Source organism: Diadema setosum, chromosome 8 (genome assembly GCF_964275005.1).
Source record: "Diadema setosum chromosome 8, eeDiaSeto1, whole genome shotgun sequence".
Lineage (NCBI taxonomy): Eukaryota > Metazoa > Echinodermata > Echinoidea > Diadematoida > Diadematidae > Diadema > Diadema setosum.
The window spans coordinates 14,814,709-14,832,614 of NC_092692.1; the positions used below are offsets into that span (position 1 = coordinate 14,814,709).

Genomic DNA, 17,906 nt, shown 5'->3' on the forward strand with positions numbered 1-17,906 from the left:
TCTACGGATTATATGTGTAGGTGCACTGTGTGTTCTGTGCCTGTCTCTAGAGATTCATCAACTTAACAAAGAACTTTCACATGCCACAAATTTGTTTTAGGAAGTCATGTTTTCCATGATATTGTTCGTCTGTGCATACTTAGGTGAAAGAACAAATGCAGCTGATGAATTGAACTGAAATGGATGATGAATGCAAGATAACTCTGACAGCAGTGAATAAACGAGAGTGGCCGGGATCGACGCTGAAATCGCTCAATGCATTCCGACAGAGTGAGCAGACACTATGCGACATATTTCTGCGAGGGGAGGACTCCACGTCCGCGGAGAGAGTCCCCGCACACCGATGCGTCCTTGCTGCCAACAGCGTGTACTTCCACGCGATGTTTACCTCGGGCCTTGCGGAGAGCAAGCGCGAGCACCAGGAGGTGACGATTCGGGGTGTTGGGGTAGAGACCCTCGCTCTCATAGTAGACTTTCTGTACACTGGGAGCTGTCGGCTGTCCACAGGAACCATGGACAATGTGATGGACTTACTGGCAGCCTCCACCATGCTTCAGGTCGATGAACTCTCACATGCTTGCAGTGTGTACTTGGAGAAATATCTTGACTCAAATAATGCTCATGGTGAGTTTTGCTCTTCTTCAAAAGTCATGTCTCTTGTTAAAAAACCCCCTGTGTAGAAATTTCAGAGCTAAAAAGAAAATGATAGTAATGATATATATATATATATATATATATATATATATATATATATATATATTAAAGACTTTTCGTGATAATTGTTTTAGTAAATTTGTAACCACTGAAATTCCCATAAAACATGTAGTTTGAGGTTTGGTTAAATCATATCTAAAAGGTTGATGAATATAATGTGCTCCAAATGATACTAAAATAAGAGTGACTGTGTGGAATTAGTTTCAAGAGTGGGATTACATTTGGTTTTGAAACAAACTTTCATTTTTTTATTTGCTTGAAGCATAAAAATCCATCTCTGAAATCATGCTATGTATGTGATGACTATATGTGACCCTGCATCACAAAATGCACAGAAAGTCACAAGACATGAAATTTTAGTTAGGAACATATTCTGAAAGAGCAGACTTTAAGCTTTAAAATGATGTGTAACTCTAATCAAATGGACTTCCTAACCTATCTAAATATGGGAAAGAGAACACACACTCAGGAAAGGTGTGAACTGAGAAAAGAGGCTCTGAAGTACAGTGTCCATTCAAGCACTTAATCTTTACCAAAACGTGCTTGCTGTGCAATGAAAGGGACAAAAAAGGATGTAAACCACCAGAGTAACAACAATGAAGGGATTATCAGATTAAACTGAAATTGAGCATGCCTTATGAACACATTCTGTTCGTAATTGCTGCCAACTTTCAAAGCAGTAGCATCATCCTTTCAAAAGTTATTAGAGTTGAAAGTGAAGAGTGTGTACAGTACAAGGTTTTTAAGAAATGAAAAAGGGACTCTAAAAAACACACCTAATCACACTATTCTACAAAAAAAAAAAATGTTCAAGATAAACTGCTAAAAACACACTTTCCTGCCTGTTTTATGATCCCAAATTTTAGCATAATGTAGAAGAAGACATTTTCTTTCAGAAAATATGAAAAAGTCAAGATTGATGGGGTTCACCCATTTCACTTATTGTCAGTCCTCACACAAAATCAGTGTGTGCGACTATTTGTTCGTTTTGTGGTGCACGGTCACATATTAGGGTTTTGTTTTGTTTTTAAATTTTAGATACCAAACTTCACAATTTTATCCGGTTTAATAAATGAAAATTCTTGAGTATATTTTGGTGATTTTGTAAAGAGTATACATTTTTTTGATATTATATATACACGTAACATGTATTATAGACTCTGTTTTCCTATTTATCACTGATATATCAGATACACATTTATTATATTTATTTCATTGGGAGGGCATTCTTTCTGAAGAGCCAGTACAGTGTATAATATACGTATAGTTTCATCATGAGCTAGAACCAATATGTGATTGCACTGATTTTTGTTTTTGTGTGTTTGTGTGTTTGTTTTTTCACATGAATATATGCACATTATACTTAATTGACCTGCAGACTTGCACGTTTATATAGTAAGTCTAATGACTTACTGATCATGTGCCTGGCTGACACCATTTCACCGAAAGGTAGTGATGTAGTTCACCTGTTCTCTTGATTGCGTGTGACACATCATTTTTCTAACTTGCTTCAACATAATGCTGTATCATGGTCTCTTCACCTGTTTAGAACTCTGGCTATTTGGAGAAAGGTACGGTCTGACGGATTTTGCCGAATCCTGCAAGAGATATGTGCAGACGTACTTCCAAATTATCAGCAGAAGCGACTACTTGATTGAGCTCGGCAGCCAAGATATCGTCTCCTTCCTCAGTCTGGGGGAAGTGAACGTGGGTAAGCTACTTTAAGTATACTGATGTCTTTTTATGAGAAGAGCTTGATGTAAAACTCTAGTACAATAGCACTTTAATATCAAAGACAATAACAAAGATGATGAGGAGAGAAGAGAGAGACAGGAGAATAAGAAAAGAGATCGCAGGCAAGGAGGTGAAATGACAGAGTGAAGAACGGGAGATAATAAAAGGAAGTGATTGAGGATGACAGAATTAAAGAAAGTAAGAAGTAAAGCACAAGAGGAGAAAAAAATTGTGATAGGTCTAATAAATAAGAGTCATCATCACAGTTGATATCAGAATGATGTGAAGAACCAAGTTTCATGGAATAACAATGAATGATACATTTATGTAGTGCTTTTACACAAAATGGTTCACAGTGTTTCGCAGATGGTAAAAGAAGGAGCTACTGCAAAGTTAAAAAAAAAAAAATACAAGATTTTGATGTGGGTGCAGAAGAGATGATTTGAGTGGTAGCAATTATTTTGAGAAATGAGGTGAAAGAGATGAAGATGCAATGTTATCTGTTATTTCTCATTTTTATGGGATCGCGTAGAAGAGTGTGTTAGGCTGTTGAGAAAAAAATTAAAAGTCAAGCTCGTAGAAAGTGGTGAAAGTAACGTAGAAGTTATTGCTGCCCTGACAGGAAGCCATGAGGCAAGTGAAGATGTAATGGTGGAGCTTCTCCTAAGATGGTTGCAACACGACCCTCAAACAAGGATAGCCGACATGGGCGTGGTCGCCAGGAGTATACAGTGGGACCAGGTGACTCTGGCAGCAAGGAATCAATTCCAGTCATTCCTTGAGAGGCATCGGGAGTGTCATGACTTTGGTATGTTTGCATCGTCGACATTTTTATATGACATGGTGATGTGAATGGCTGATGAGTGGAATGAAAATGTTTGCTGCTTCAAGTCCAATGTACAGTGGACTTCTGTTATAATGAAATGCTTTGGATCGGCAGTTTTCTTTCGTTATATTGAAATTTTGTTATAGCTGACTACATAAACAATAAAGAAGATAGAGCTGATAATGTTGGAGCCAAAATTCTTACTTCATTTTAACAAAACCGGAATTTATTTTAACTGTGTTCGTTATAACGGGACTGTACTGTTATCTGGGCAGATAGGTGAAATGAGGGTATGCATACTGCACGCTACAACTCAGATTAACAGTTCCATTTTTTTTTTGCCGAGGAGTGCAGACAATGCTGTACAAAATTTCTCTGCAAACAAAGGCTATCACCACCTTGTAGATGTTTTACATTTGGTCCCTTTATGTCTCATACAGATTACAATTTCATCAAAAGCAAGGTTGTAATCAGTAGGGGTACTGTGGCATAGTGGCTAAGACTCGTGACTTTTCATTCAGAATGACACTTTATGATGATAATGGCAGGGCCCTCTGGTAGAGCAGTGGCAACACTGAAGAGGCAACCCTGGTTAAAGAAGACCATAGTATTATCATTTGTTTTTGTTTTTATATATACTGAGAAATGTTTTATTATCAGCTAAGATTGAGTTAACATGATTGGACTTTCAATTTTCTGATACCTTCATGTTGTAGATGACAGCGTCCATGGAATTTCTGATGGGATCACCACAGCATTTTCAAAAGTGCCTAGACCGCCAAGACAGTTTTTCTGCTCACTTTGTGTCATTGGAGGCCTGCAGAACTCTCGGGCAGGGTGGTAACATTTTTCTGTTCCAATTAGTCCGTTTAAAACACCTATGATTGCTGTTTCTAATAGATAATAACTGTATCACCCATTTTATTATGCCTCCGCCAACGAAGTGGCCGGAGGCATTATGTTTTCGGGTCGTCCGTCCGTCCGTACGTCCGTACTTCCGTACGTCCGTACTTCCGTACGTCCGTACGTCCGTACGTCCGTCCGTCCTGTTTTGTTTTTGTCGATATCTCAAGAACCGTTTGGTGGTTTTGCATCAAACTTGGTATGAGGGTATATCCTTGGGGGATGATACTTTGTGTGGATTTTAGGGTCACAGGGTCAAAGGTCAAAGGTCACAGGTTATTTTGTGAAAAAAAAAAATTGAAATTTCATGTCTTTCTCCATATCTCGCAAATGGTTCAAGGTATCTTCATGGAACTTAGTATATATGCTTGTACCGATGGGCAGTGATTATCTAGGGAAGTTGGGGGACATGGGTCAAAGGTCAGGGGTCAAAGGTCGAGGTCAACTCCTCAAAATATAACTACTTTCCTTATATTTATGCAGTGCCTGAAGGATTTTTTTAAAACTTGATGTATGCATGTATAACCCAATATATATTCTGTGGGAAGTTTCTTGCCAAAAGGTCAAAGGTCAAGTGAAAGTGCTAAATTGCACTTTTTCCTCCATATCTCAAAAATAACTCAAGGTATTGTCATGAAACTTACATATTTATGCATGTTCTACCTAACAGTGATTCTCTTTGGAACTGTGGGGTCAAAGGTCAAAGGCCAGGTTTCGATAATACTATTTTACCATTTGTGACCGTGCACCTCAAAACGAACATAAAGTCGCACACACTGATTTTGCGTGAGGACTGAAAATAAGTGAAATGGGTCAACCTAGCCGAACTTGACTTTTTCATATTTTCTGAAAGAGCGGGTCTTCTTTTACATTGTGCTAAAATTTGGTATCATAAAACGTGCAGGAAAGTGTGTTTTTTTAGCAGTTTGTCTCGAACATTTTTGGTAGAATAGTGTGGTTATGTGTGTCTTAAGAATCCCTGTTTCATTTCTGAAAAACCTTGTCCACACTCTTCACTTTCAACTCTAGTAACTTTTGAAAGGATAGTGCTACTGCTTTGAAAGTTGGCATTGATTATGGACAGAATGTGTTAATGAGGCATGCTCAATTTCAGTTCAATCTGATAATCCCTTCATTGTTGTTACTCTGGTGGTTTACTTCCTGTTTTTTGTCCCATTCATCGCACAGCCAGCACGGTTTAGTAAAGATTAAGCGCTTGAATAGACACTGTACTTCAGAGCCTCTTTTCTCAGTTCACACATTTCCTGAGTTCGTGCTTTCTTTCCAATATTTAGATAGGTTAGGAGAGTCCATTTGATTTGAGTTATACATCATTTTAAAGCTTAAAGTCTGCTCTTTCAGAATATGGACTTAACTAAAAATTCATGTCTGGCGACTTTTTGTTTGTTTTGAGGTGCACTGTCACATTTGATACTGAAATTATACTTTTTCTCAATACCTTGAAAATTACTCAATGCATAAACTTGTAAAAGGGTCAAAAGTCAAGTGAAAATCATCAGTTCCCCCAAATACCTGTACTCTTGATGTTTTAATCATTCATCCAATTGAACCTAGTTCTAGGAAAGTGAACATTCAGCACATTTGTGGCAAACCTGTCATTTTAATATTTTGCCAATTGTGTGAAACTGTCATCACACATTGTCAAGACATTGTACTATAGACCTATTAGGAGAACCATGTATTATGGCGGAGGCATACACCAGTCGCCGTAGCGACATTTCTAGTTAACTCATGATTCACTGTGACAAAGACAGCATTTTTTCGTGGCTGTGCCGTGGATTCACGCTCAAATCAAGTCAATATGAGAATCCTGTGGATTGTTAAAAAATAAATGACGAGACACAGCACAAGAGTATCTATGATTGTCATATATATACAATAAAATAATGTTTTAAGGTTTGGGCAGCTCTGTCCTGTGCAAGTAACTTTGTGTAAATTTTATATCCCATTTGTGACCATTTCAATGTACTATTGCAAATTATTTGATATGTATCCATGTACTTATCTCTGTTTTGTATTATAATCTAGAAGTGATAAAGCATTTCTATATGATTCAGTTGTCAGTTTTAGGAGATTGCCCTGTTTGAAAGAGATAGTAAAGATAAAACTGAACGAGACATGAAACTCGTCACACTGACGAGTTAGGTGATACGCCTGGGGTCATCAGATGTCGGTCATCTGTGATCGACAAAGAAAAGAATGTGATATAGGCACCTTGAAGTTATATTGAGCGTGCATGCAAAACGGTTTCTCTAACCACTCGGCCACGGGACATCCACGGAAACGGTAAGGCCGAAAAAAAATGTATAGATATTACAGGGGGAAAAAGTCAATGCCCACTCAACAATTGTGGCCGCGTGAACATGTATTGCATTGCTAGAAGGAAATGCGGCCTTGTAACGACTGAGGTCGCTGTGCCATTTCTGGCAATTTCGGAAAAATACGTCCCGCAGACATAAAACCTATAATCGGCTGATTTTGATACCTTGCCTTTAATCACAATTTTCAGTGTGATGATGTCATCAAAGTACAAAACAATGACATGGACTTGAAAGACAATTGCTCAAAGTACAACACCTCCGTTGTCGTCATTACATACTATTTGACAGAGTCGGGATGCAACATTCTGCAGCAGTCGAAGCAATGTGGTCTCCAACACAAAACAGAGGGATATTGTGTGTGTGTGTGTGTGTGTGTGTGTGTGTGTATAGGTGCGTTTATATACGAACGTAATTTCTACATGGACGAATGTGTAATACACCATTGAAGAAAAAAAAAGTAAAATAGCTAGGTATTTTGTTTCGTGATCTTGTGGGGTTCGAACCCGCACGAGTGCAACCTCACGTCTCTGAGACGGCGCCTTTAACCACTCGGCCATACGTCTCGACGAGAAAATATGAGGAACGTAAACTTATGTATGTGAAAGATGAATCAGGAATCGATTCGTCCACATTCCATTCTCATTTTCAGTTTTAAACTGCAAAATTGTCAACCTCATGAGAAGATTTCAAAGAACAAAATGCATGATTACTGCAGCTTATTGTCTCAGCTACAACATACTTAAATTTCAGAGGAAATGAAGCAAAATCAGCTGAGATAAAGGTGCTTAAACGTTGTCAAGTCAATGGATGGTTTTAAAAAAAATCACTTCCCATAGACATAACACGTAAACTTGTCCGATTTTGCATCTTTACTTTTAATCACAATTTAAAGTATGATAACGTCATCAAATTTCAAAACCATGACATGGACTTGAAAGGCAAATGTTTAAAGTACAACATATCTGAATTTGGGATAATATTGAGCTTAAACAACAGAGATACGAGCAAATGAATGTTAGAAACAGTACCTCAAAAAAATTAATTCCACTTTTTTGATTTCAGATGATGATATGATGACGTCATAATGTATTTCGGGAAATATTGATACTTGAAACGTTATTTCCAATTCATATGCTTTTGTAATATGCAATAAAAACATAGGGTCAACGGACTTTTTAAAGAGCTATTGCGAAATAAACAAAGACATGTTTTTCGCTATATTTCCACATAGACGCGCACACGAAATTTCAACTTTGACGCCAGCGCATTCCTTTGTTATAGGTCAACATCGATCGGAAATCAGTGGATATTGTTACTCAAAGTATCAGGAATCCAAATCAGTCAAAAAATTTGCATTTTCATGTTGGTTACGCCCTCTGCGCGCGAAATTGCGCGGACGGACGCGCACGCGAGAAAATGTTTGAAACGCTTAAAATTGTCTGAAACTTCGAGATTTCCCATTGGGAAGTCGTTTTGAGCCTTTTAAAATTTTGACGCGCGCAAACGCGCGCGTAATGAAGACCTGGGTAACTAGCGTTAAAAAGTAAGATAGAGCGTGACCTGAACTTTATGTCCACCGAAAATGACGCAGAAATTACATCTAGTTATGAAGTTATGATCGATCATGTGACAAGGTCCGAAAATCACAAAATGGCGCCTAAATGACGTCATAGATATGTTACTGTCATGAAAACCTTATTGTGGCTAGATATTGTTATGAGACATGTTGACTGAAAATTTCATGTCATTCCGTAATGTCATTGTTGAGATATTGACGACACAAAATTGTCCAGAAAGAAAGAAGAATAAAAAAAAATAAAGAGAGATTTTGACAATCACAATAGGTGATACGCTGATAGCGTATCACCTAAAAATAGAGTAAAGTCTTGAGGTATAAAGAAGGACTGAAAATGAACATGCTTCATTTGATCTCATTTGTAGTGTGTACAGAGATAATTTGAATCTTCTTGTGTAACCCATTAAGGATGAGGTGATTTGCTGTAACACACATTTCTCATAGACATCTGCCTGATTATACTCGGGACTAGTCTTTAACTGGTTAAAATTAGGTGAGATTTATGTTAATGAAGGACTTAAAGTCATCTTCAAATGAGATTGATTGTTTCACTGGATAGTCCTTTGACACTTCCTGTATAGTATACATGTAACATTCATGTTCTCTTTGTGATGCATTCAGGCGCTGGGGCCCGCAAACAAATTCCATGGAGGTCGCCGACATCGGTGTGAGAGACGGCACCCTGATCAGGAGATGGGCCAAGCCCCGGGGGTTCCACAGCCACATAACCGCCAGCGCCAACCATCGATTCCTACCCTTCCAGGGTCGACTGTATGCCATCGTTGTGCAGGACAAGTCCGGACTGGCCCTCTCTTCGATGGCGCGACCCCACCAAGCCGCCGGTGAGAGGGGCGAGATCTTGATCCTCAGCGTGGCTAACATCATCAGCGGCAGCCTGAAGCCTGTGAGGACGCTCCCCCGTGATGTCGCATCGGTCTGGTGGGAGCTCATGGACAAACACAACTATGTCCAGGCCGTGGATGAGGGGGCTGGAGTGGTGTACCTTTGTGGATGCACAGAGCAGCGGGATGGGGCAGCTGCAAAGCGAGTCTTCAGGCTTGACCTCAAGGAAGACCAAATCCTAGAGCTGGCCAGTCTGCCCTCCCCAAGGTCAACTAAAGATAACACAATTTCAGAAGAATATGTAGATTTTAAGTTTATGTGTCCCTTTCACAAGTCTCAAAATTAGATTCCTTTCATTAGCTGGTATTATTGTAGAGAAAGGTAGAGACCTTTCCTCAGAGTAAAAACTGGAAACTTCTTTATGATGGAGGGTGAACAAATGCTATAGATTTCCAGTAAATTTATTTGGAGCCAGAAAAAAATTCTAACCATTATTCTCAGTGCTAAAGGGGAGCTTGTTTTCTGGAGTGATACTGGTGTAGTTTTTCATTCCTTTTTTTTTTTTTTTTTTAAATTTAAAGACTCTTGTGATTAGATTTTATACATGATGTTAGGAGACATTATTCTCCACTCATGCAAAACTTTGTAACATTTGCTCGAGGGATGTATGACCTGTAATGCTAATAGATATCACTTTAAGTCTTTCAAGGTGCTCTACCCTAAGTTGACTTTCAATGCAACTATCCATGAAAGGTGTCGAAGTATAGTCCAAACTTAATTGTTTGCAAATCTTCTTAGTATTTGTTATCGTGTTTTATAACTTGTGCAAGTAATACCAGTTTTTAGTAGTATGCTGTCTTCACATTAAATTGTTGATCTTTAGTGACAAGAAATGTAGTTAAGTTGGAATGAGGAGTCAAATGTGAAGGTCATAGGTGTTCTTTCTTTCTTTCTTTTGCGTCCTGTACTGCTGTAGATCCCACCACAGGGCTATCGTAGCCAGTGGAACACTGTTTGTCCTGGGCGGCGTAGACTGGACACTATCCCCTCTCTCCTCCGTCCTGAGGTATAATTCCAAGAACTATGAGTGGGAAGAAGTGAGCTCCATGCACGAACCAAAGATTGATGGTGCATTTGCTTGTGTTGGTAAGAATATTTTGAGACTACAAAGGCAGGGATTTCAATCTTTGTTTTTAATGCATTTAAAAAAAAAAAAAAAACTATAAAAAAAACAATTTTCAGGGATGGGGCCTCTTTGACATCTAATCATTGTGTGTCCAAACTGAATTTAGAAGTGTTCATCATATTTCAGATCCAATAACCAGCCAGCCTGTTGAATTGCTGCAATTGCTGTAATTCAGATTAATATCTAATTGACAAAAGCGACAAAATATAAGCAACAAGGAAATATTTGGGATATTAATGTCAACCTGCAATTTGTTTCTGCCATTATTAAATATTAGTGGATAATACACAAGTTTTATTTGCTGTCATTGTGTACCACAGTGCCAGAAGATGTGACGAGCGAGTAAAAACAGAAACAAAAGCAAAAAAAAAAAAAAAAGGAGGAAAAATTGAAATAACGTAAGAAAAGAAGCCGTTAGTGAAGTTTCATGATGCCGTGTTGAAGTTACCCTACTTTTTCCCTCCAACTTCCTCCTCCAGTTGGAAAGATTTACGCCACCGGGGGCTCAACATCCAAGAAGCGCTCCAGGGGTGTGGAAGTCTACGACCCAAACCTGGACGTCTGGACCTCGCTCTCTCCCCTCACCGTCTCCAGAGTGAACCACAGACTGGTGGATGTAGGAGCCTTTCTCTTTGCTATCGGCGGTATGTGCAATCATGTACCCTGCGTACAGCGGAACTTCGTTATAAAGAGCTACTTGGGACCACTGAACTTTCCTGGTTTTATCAGGAATATCATAATAGGGATAAAAAATAAAAAGAATATAAAAGGAATGGGGTCTGCAAAATTACCAAGTTATATGCAGTATCTCGCTGTATCCATCCTCGTCATAGTGAGGTTGCGCTGTACTATTAGTACATGAATTTTGTATTAAACCTGTCTCCTTTGTAGTCATGGGGCTTGGGCTCATTTCAAATGCATATTAGATAAGCTTTGGGATACTTTTTTAACCCTATTCTAACTGGGCTATTTGAGACCAAGTTTTTACTGGGGGGGGGGGGGGGGGGGTCAATTTGACCCCCCCTTCAGATCTCGGCCGCCGATCGCGCGATCGCCGCAAAATTTTGCCTGAACATAGAGCCGGATGTCAACTACAAGATTACATGATCATACAATAAAAAAATTTTGATTTCATATTTTTTAATAAATTAATTATGCAAATTAACGCATGAAATCATATTTTCACCTATAACTCCATCAAAAAGACTGAAGGATTATTAAATTTTTGTGTCAGAGTTCCTCAAGACACATCAAACAATTTTCTTGTAAAAAAATAGCGCAATCAAAATCATTTTCTTTTGTTTTTTATTGTTTTGTTAATTTCTTATGTATTTAATTGTTTTTTCGATCTTTTGTTTTCTATTGTTTTTTTGCCAAAATTTGTTGGAGGCATTTTTTCAAGCTTATCTACATTAGAATTGATTTATTTCAATGGTTAAAAGTTGAAATAATCTAATTTATATCAATTAAACAAAAAACCACAGTTTGCATTGGATTTGCACATGAAATCATGAATTTGAGCGGTTTTCGGGTTGACATGCATATGCAAAACATTGCATAACTTCAGAACGGTGTACCCGGACGTCGCAAATTTGGTCTCAAAATATGCGGGAGACTCAAATGAAAAAAGTCATGAAACGACGCGGCAAAATCTTTGCGCGTTGCGGAATCGTGGCGCGAAACGTCGAGGGGGGGTCATGTTAGAATAGGGTTAAGTTGTCATTATGCTGCCATCTCCTGTCATAAAACCTGCTTGATTTTACTACTTTTATCAGATTTTTTATATATATATATATATATATATATGCTGCAGCATATGTATTCTTCAGAATACACATATTTTCTTTTACAGTATTCCTACACCACACCATTGTTGTGCTATCACATGCTTGGTTATCGGGGATTTGTTAATGAAATGAGCTAGTATAGACTCTGCAGGCTTTCTTGCTTTGCGTGATGCCATAATATGGCAATGCAAACAATCAGTGTTTAAGTGAATGTATACATATATGGGGACTACATGTGTTTTTAGTGTTCTATGACATTGCCTAATCATATTACAGTTGTTCTCAATAATATATAATTAGTTTGCCCTATATCCAGTCTATGGACCCTAAATAAGATCTGTTGCAAATATTTTGTGCCGTATAAAGTCACATGTATTCTCTGCCGATCCCATGCATTCAGGTCAGTCTTACTCGGGTGAGAACGGAGGGGCCAGAAACGTACAGCGAGGAGTGGAGAGGTACAGCATTGCCGACAACACCTGGGAGGTTGCATGGGACATGGACGAGTGCAGATGGGGCATGACTGCTTTTGCCCTTTGAGCAACAAGCTATATCGACAGCTCACCATAATACCTAGAGAGTAGTGTCAGAGTTAGCCCTGGGACAGTGTTGGGACCCTCCTGTATACAAGTAGATATACAGCCGTGGAACCTCTTATAAAGAGGTTGGATATCTCACACCCTCTAACAAGGTGATTTTGCAGCTTCCAACTCTTTTTATTTCTTTGTTTTTGTAGTCTGATTGAGTAAAAAAAAACTTCGCGCTCGTGATATGCGCTTTGCGCACATTAAGTTGGAGTCTCCCATTTGCTAGGGGTTTCAGGCAGGAGAATCTCCAGATCAGAAGGTGCTTGGGGTTGGAGTCTCTGTAGAGGCACAGCTACAACAAATGCCACAGATTTTTGAATTTTGCTGAATGTGGGACACAACCCTTCCCACCCCATCTCATCCCCACCCCATTGTATCTTTCCCTTTATACTACCAGTGTGAGCTCAAATGCTCCCGAAATGTACATGTACCATACTGTTACCGTGTTAAAAATGGACCACTTCCCAATGTGCTCCAAAAGCATAGTGTGTCATACTGTACCGTGCCAGAGAGCACTTGAATGCAAAGTGGTCCACTAAAGGTGAACTGTACCAGCTGTTGACATGAGAAGAATGTGTGTAACTTGCACTACATTGTAATACAAAGAGTTGATTCTCTATGTTTAGGGACATCTGTGTATGAAGTGTAAGTGTGCCAAATACATGACCCTGTTGCTGCAAAACATGTGACCCATCTGACTCGGTCCAAAAATAACTCATTAGGTACGCTATCTTGACAGAATGCTTGACTGCTCCCAATCTGGCATGTGGTACTGTACGGTGCAGTGTGGTACAGTTTGGTTTGATTTGCCTTTGAGTGCTCAAGCATGGCCTCGATGTAAATGTGTCCTTCAAACAACATTGCTTGAAGTGTTTTGGTGTTCAGTGGTTATCTGTTCCTGCTGATGAAAGAGGAGTCCACCAATATACATGGCGCTTCATGTAGAATTTATACCTGTGATGATCCACGAGATGGATGGAGCAAATTAAAGGCATATTCATGTAGATGGTAGTATTCATTCTTGTGAGTTTTGCTATGTACGTTTGATGAGTAGGTTGTGGGTTCAAGCCTCGCCAAGGCACATGTGTTCCCGATCGAGGCACTCTGTCCGCTGTGCTCTTGTAAACGAGGGTGCTCAAATGGGTAGGACCTATCTGGGCCCCATTTTATAAAAAATTGATATGATAGCAGCTCTTCCTGTCATATCAAATGTTTATATCATGGTAATGACAAGAATCCAGCTTCCTGATTGGCTGTTACTATGGGAAGTTATCATTCCAGAAAGAGTTGACATCCCAACATCTTTTAAGAAACGGGGCCCTGAAGCTGAACATCAGAGTGGTTTTAATAGCATGTGCCCACTCTGAAGGAGCAGATTGGCTGGCGATTGTCCCAAGGAAGAAGAGTGAGGGCGCACTGTAGACACAGGTTGAGTCCAGTGACTAGAATGACACATACAGGAAGAAGCTCTATGAAAACGGCAACAAAAGCTGCCACAATGATCGATAATCCCGTTATGGCAGCCCTGCTGAATTTTCAGTACTCTACCAATAAAGGCCTTGAGTCGGTAAATGCAGTATCCTAAATTTTAACCGAGTTCAGTTCATTTCCAATGTGATGTTATTTTAGTGCTTACTCAGTGTGAATTCATTGTGTACATGTATTTCCTTTCATGTCTATACGGGTTGTTACAGGGTGTATGTACAGACATCAAGATGAAACTTTTACCCAAAATAATGGATGTGAAGATGAGTACACAAACTTGTGCACTAAATCTCTAAATCATTTATGTGCATTACATGTGAATGAAACATCGTGTTACATGTAGCTACTACATGCAGCTCCAAACATCGAAACGGAAAAATGCTGTATCTTGACCCGTTGAGGACGGGCCGATTTTGCTACAACACGCATTTCCAATAGTCACTTGCCTGAGTGTACTCGGGACTCGTCCTCAACGGGCCAATATGTAGCAGGTCGAGAATGTATAAAAATATGTAAGAAATTGAACAGGGTACTATGATCTTCTGTAAAATTCACATTTACTGGATCATTCTATTAAAATTGTGATAAAAAGTGTGCAATGTTGTACAGTTAACTTCGGTAAGAAACCTCTGTATTTAAACTTGCCTCAGGATTTGCAGACCATATTGACAGTCATTAGAAGTGTTATAAAAGCATTAACAGTTGTTATAAACTATATCAGTGATGCATGTACTGGATCATCAATTTTGTTGTTTCAGTATTGATTGTAACTGTATGATAGAAAGCTTTAAAGGGATGGTACAGTATTGGTGGAGATGAAAATTGGGCTTTTAACTTTTTGTGAGATACCAAGAAAACACTTATGATATAGTACAAAGCATACCATTTTAAGAGGAATTCAAAATTCATTTGATGAAAATCAGGTTTGGAATGACTGAAACATCAAAAAACAAAGTAAAACAAAGTGATCGTAATAAAGTGTGGGTCCCACACTTTATTAGAATTGCTCTTTTTTGGATATCTCAGCCATTTCAAAACCAATTTTCATCAAATAAAAGTTGAATTCCTCATAGAATTACATGCTCTTTCATATTTCATAAGACGTTTCTCATTACCTCACCAAAAAATGTTGGAAACCTGAAATTAGATCTCAATCAAAACTATACGATCCCTTTAACTCTGGGGTGGGAGAATTTTTGCTTGTGAAGACTTACTTTCTCATCATTTGTGACCGTGCACCTCAAAACGAACATAAAGTCGCACACACTGATTTTGCGTAAGGACTGAAAATAAATGAAATGAGTCAACCTAGCCGAACTTCACTTATTCATATTTTCTGAAAGAGTGAGTCTTCTTTTACATTATGCTAAAATTTGGTATCATAAAACGGACAGGAAAGTGTGTTTTTTTTAGCAGTTTATCTTGAATATTTTTGGTATTTCAGTGTGATTAGGTGTGTCTTTAGAATCCCTTTTTCATTTCTGAAAAACCTTGTCCACACTCTTCACTTTCAACTCTAATAACTTTTGAAAGAATAGAACTACTGTTTTGAAAGTTGGCATTAATTATGGACAGAATTTGTTAATGAGCCATGCTTAATTTCAGTTTAATCTGATAATCCCTTTATTGTTGTTACTCTGGTGGTTTACTTCCTGTTTTTTGTCCCATTCATCACACAGCCAGCACGCTTTGGTAAAGATTAAGCGCTTGAATAGACACTGTACTTCAGAGCCTCTTTTCTCAGTTCACACTTTTCCTGAGTTTGTGCTTTCTTTCCAATATTTATATAGGTTAGGAGAGTCCATTTGATTTGAGTTATACATCATTTTAAAGCTTAAAGTCTGCTCTTTCAGAATATGGTCTTATTTATAAATTCATGTCTGGCGACTTTTTGTTTGTTTTGAGGTGCAGGGTCACATTTGTCCTCATGGTGAGAAATTAACGTTTTCCATTTCACATCAATGATTTCATATTAGCCCTGTTCAGACTGCAAGAAACTACGCTTTGATTACTTTCCGATAACTCCCTGCAATTTTGAGCACACTATCACACTACTGACAACACTCTGTGTAGTTTGAGCGATGCAAAACTGCCTGTAGTTTCAGTCCTTCATGCTGCGTGTACATGTTCCCGGCAACCACGGCAGCCATGTTTCAGGCCACCGTGGACAAAATGGGATGGATGTGAATCAAAGCGGCGAGACGGGATAGGCAAACGTGACAGGCCCTGATTGCTGTGGATGCTGTGTCAGATTTTCAAACTGTCCAAAAAATTGCCACAGCAGTTCCGCTGATAATGAGGAATCTTGTATGCCGTTATAAAACAGGGTGAATCTAATCAAGCGACAAACTTCCCATTTCAGCCCTGGCCACACCACACAAAATTATGCATAGTTTTGTGGGAAGTGAGAAGCTTTATAAGTGCAAGCAGGAAGTTACATGGGAACTTTTGCTGGTAAGTTTTTGAGAAGTTTGTGATTGGACTGTTCAAACTACCTGAAGCAAAATATCAGGAAATGAAACTTGTGTGTAGCTTCGTGTAGTCTGACTGGGGCTATAGTTCATAATACTAGGTGAATCCCCATCACAGTGTGGGGTATCCATCATTGGGCCCAGATAGTACATATGTATAGTGTGTAAAAGTACATGGACAATTACAATAGTATTTAAGGGCAAAGTCTAACACTATGAACGGAGAATGTAGGTTGATGATTGAACCGTCCTGTATGGTGAGCAAAGATTACCAGTATAATATAGTCTGCATTTTGATTATTAAATTTGTAAATCTGCAGACACCATGTACGTGTACATTCCAGTACATGCATAAATGTATCCTTGTTTTATAAGTGCAATGTACATGCCTGCGATAGACAGTGTACTCATAAGTACATATCATTTTAATAAAGTCTTTTTTTACATGTACCACCTTTTTTTCTGTATTTTGTCTCACATCTTATCTCTTCAGTTTTAGCACACCCTGTACATGTATGGAATGACTCAATTGTATTACAACTTGGTTTGATATTCTATACATGTACTCAAAATATTTACAATAAATATACACCAGCAAGCACAAAGTCAAGCCAGAAAAAAAAAAAAAAAAAAAAAAAATTGAACGGATACTCTCAAGTAAGTGGATATGTCAGACATTTTTTGGTGCTTATTTGTGTTTGTTTTTTTGATTGTTTGTTTATCTAATACATGTGCCTTTTCAAAGAGCATATAGCACTAGAAACTGGTAGCCAACTCGCATTTATTAAGGGGATTTTACTCATCAGCTACATGTACAAGTACTGGTCATCAAGTAATGGTTTCTTCTAGCCATTTCCGGTAACTGAAGTAGAAGACAGTATAAAACAAGGGGAAATATTGATTTATAATATATTTTTTATTCTCCTCTGCATCATACAGAGCAAACTGATCCATCATGCTGGTCGTGAGGTATCATTTCAGAACATGAAATTTGCTCACAATGACAAAGAATATCAGACATTTCATTAATTTGTGTAACATAATTCTGCCTAGAAATGACATAGAATGAACAACAATTGTTATTCTTTACTAGAATCAGGAGATGCCATTACTGTGCATGGAGTAGCATCTTTGATTTTACATCATAGTTATCAAACTTCAACAGGGATAACTTGGTGTCGGTTCTTTTGTTGTTGAAAGTCACACCAAGAAACCTTCAAATAATTGACATCAGAAGAAGCACTGACGGAAACTGTCAGTATCTATAAGCTGGTATGTAGAACGCGATAGAAGAAATAAGCAGTTGGTTGCAGGCAACCCTGCAAAGCAACAAATATATATATATATATATATATATATATATATATATATATATATATATATATATATATATGTATATACATGATAGAATGAAGTAATATTATCCTTTGCAAAAAAAAAAGTTCAAAGAAA

At 38.3% G+C, this 17,906-nt stretch overlaps 1 protein-coding gene across 1 annotated transcript; it reads left to right on the forward strand.

Moving 5' to 3' along the window:
- Positions 1–148: 148 nt before the first annotated feature.
- LOC140232080 (kelch-like protein 38) lies at positions 149–13,684 on the forward strand. Its single transcript, XM_072312231.1, has 8 exons — positions 149–624; positions 2,264–2,425; positions 3,071–3,256; positions 3,991–4,114; positions 8,717–9,205; positions 9,915–10,084; positions 10,604–10,768; positions 12,312–13,684. Exons 1-8 carry the CDS (start codon positions 180–182, stop codon positions 12,449–12,451), a joined length of 1,881 nt encoding a protein of 626 aa, XP_072168332.1. The 5' UTR covers positions 149–179; the 3' UTR covers positions 12,452–13,684.
- The last annotated feature ends 4,222 nt before the right edge of the window (positions 13,685–17,906 follow it).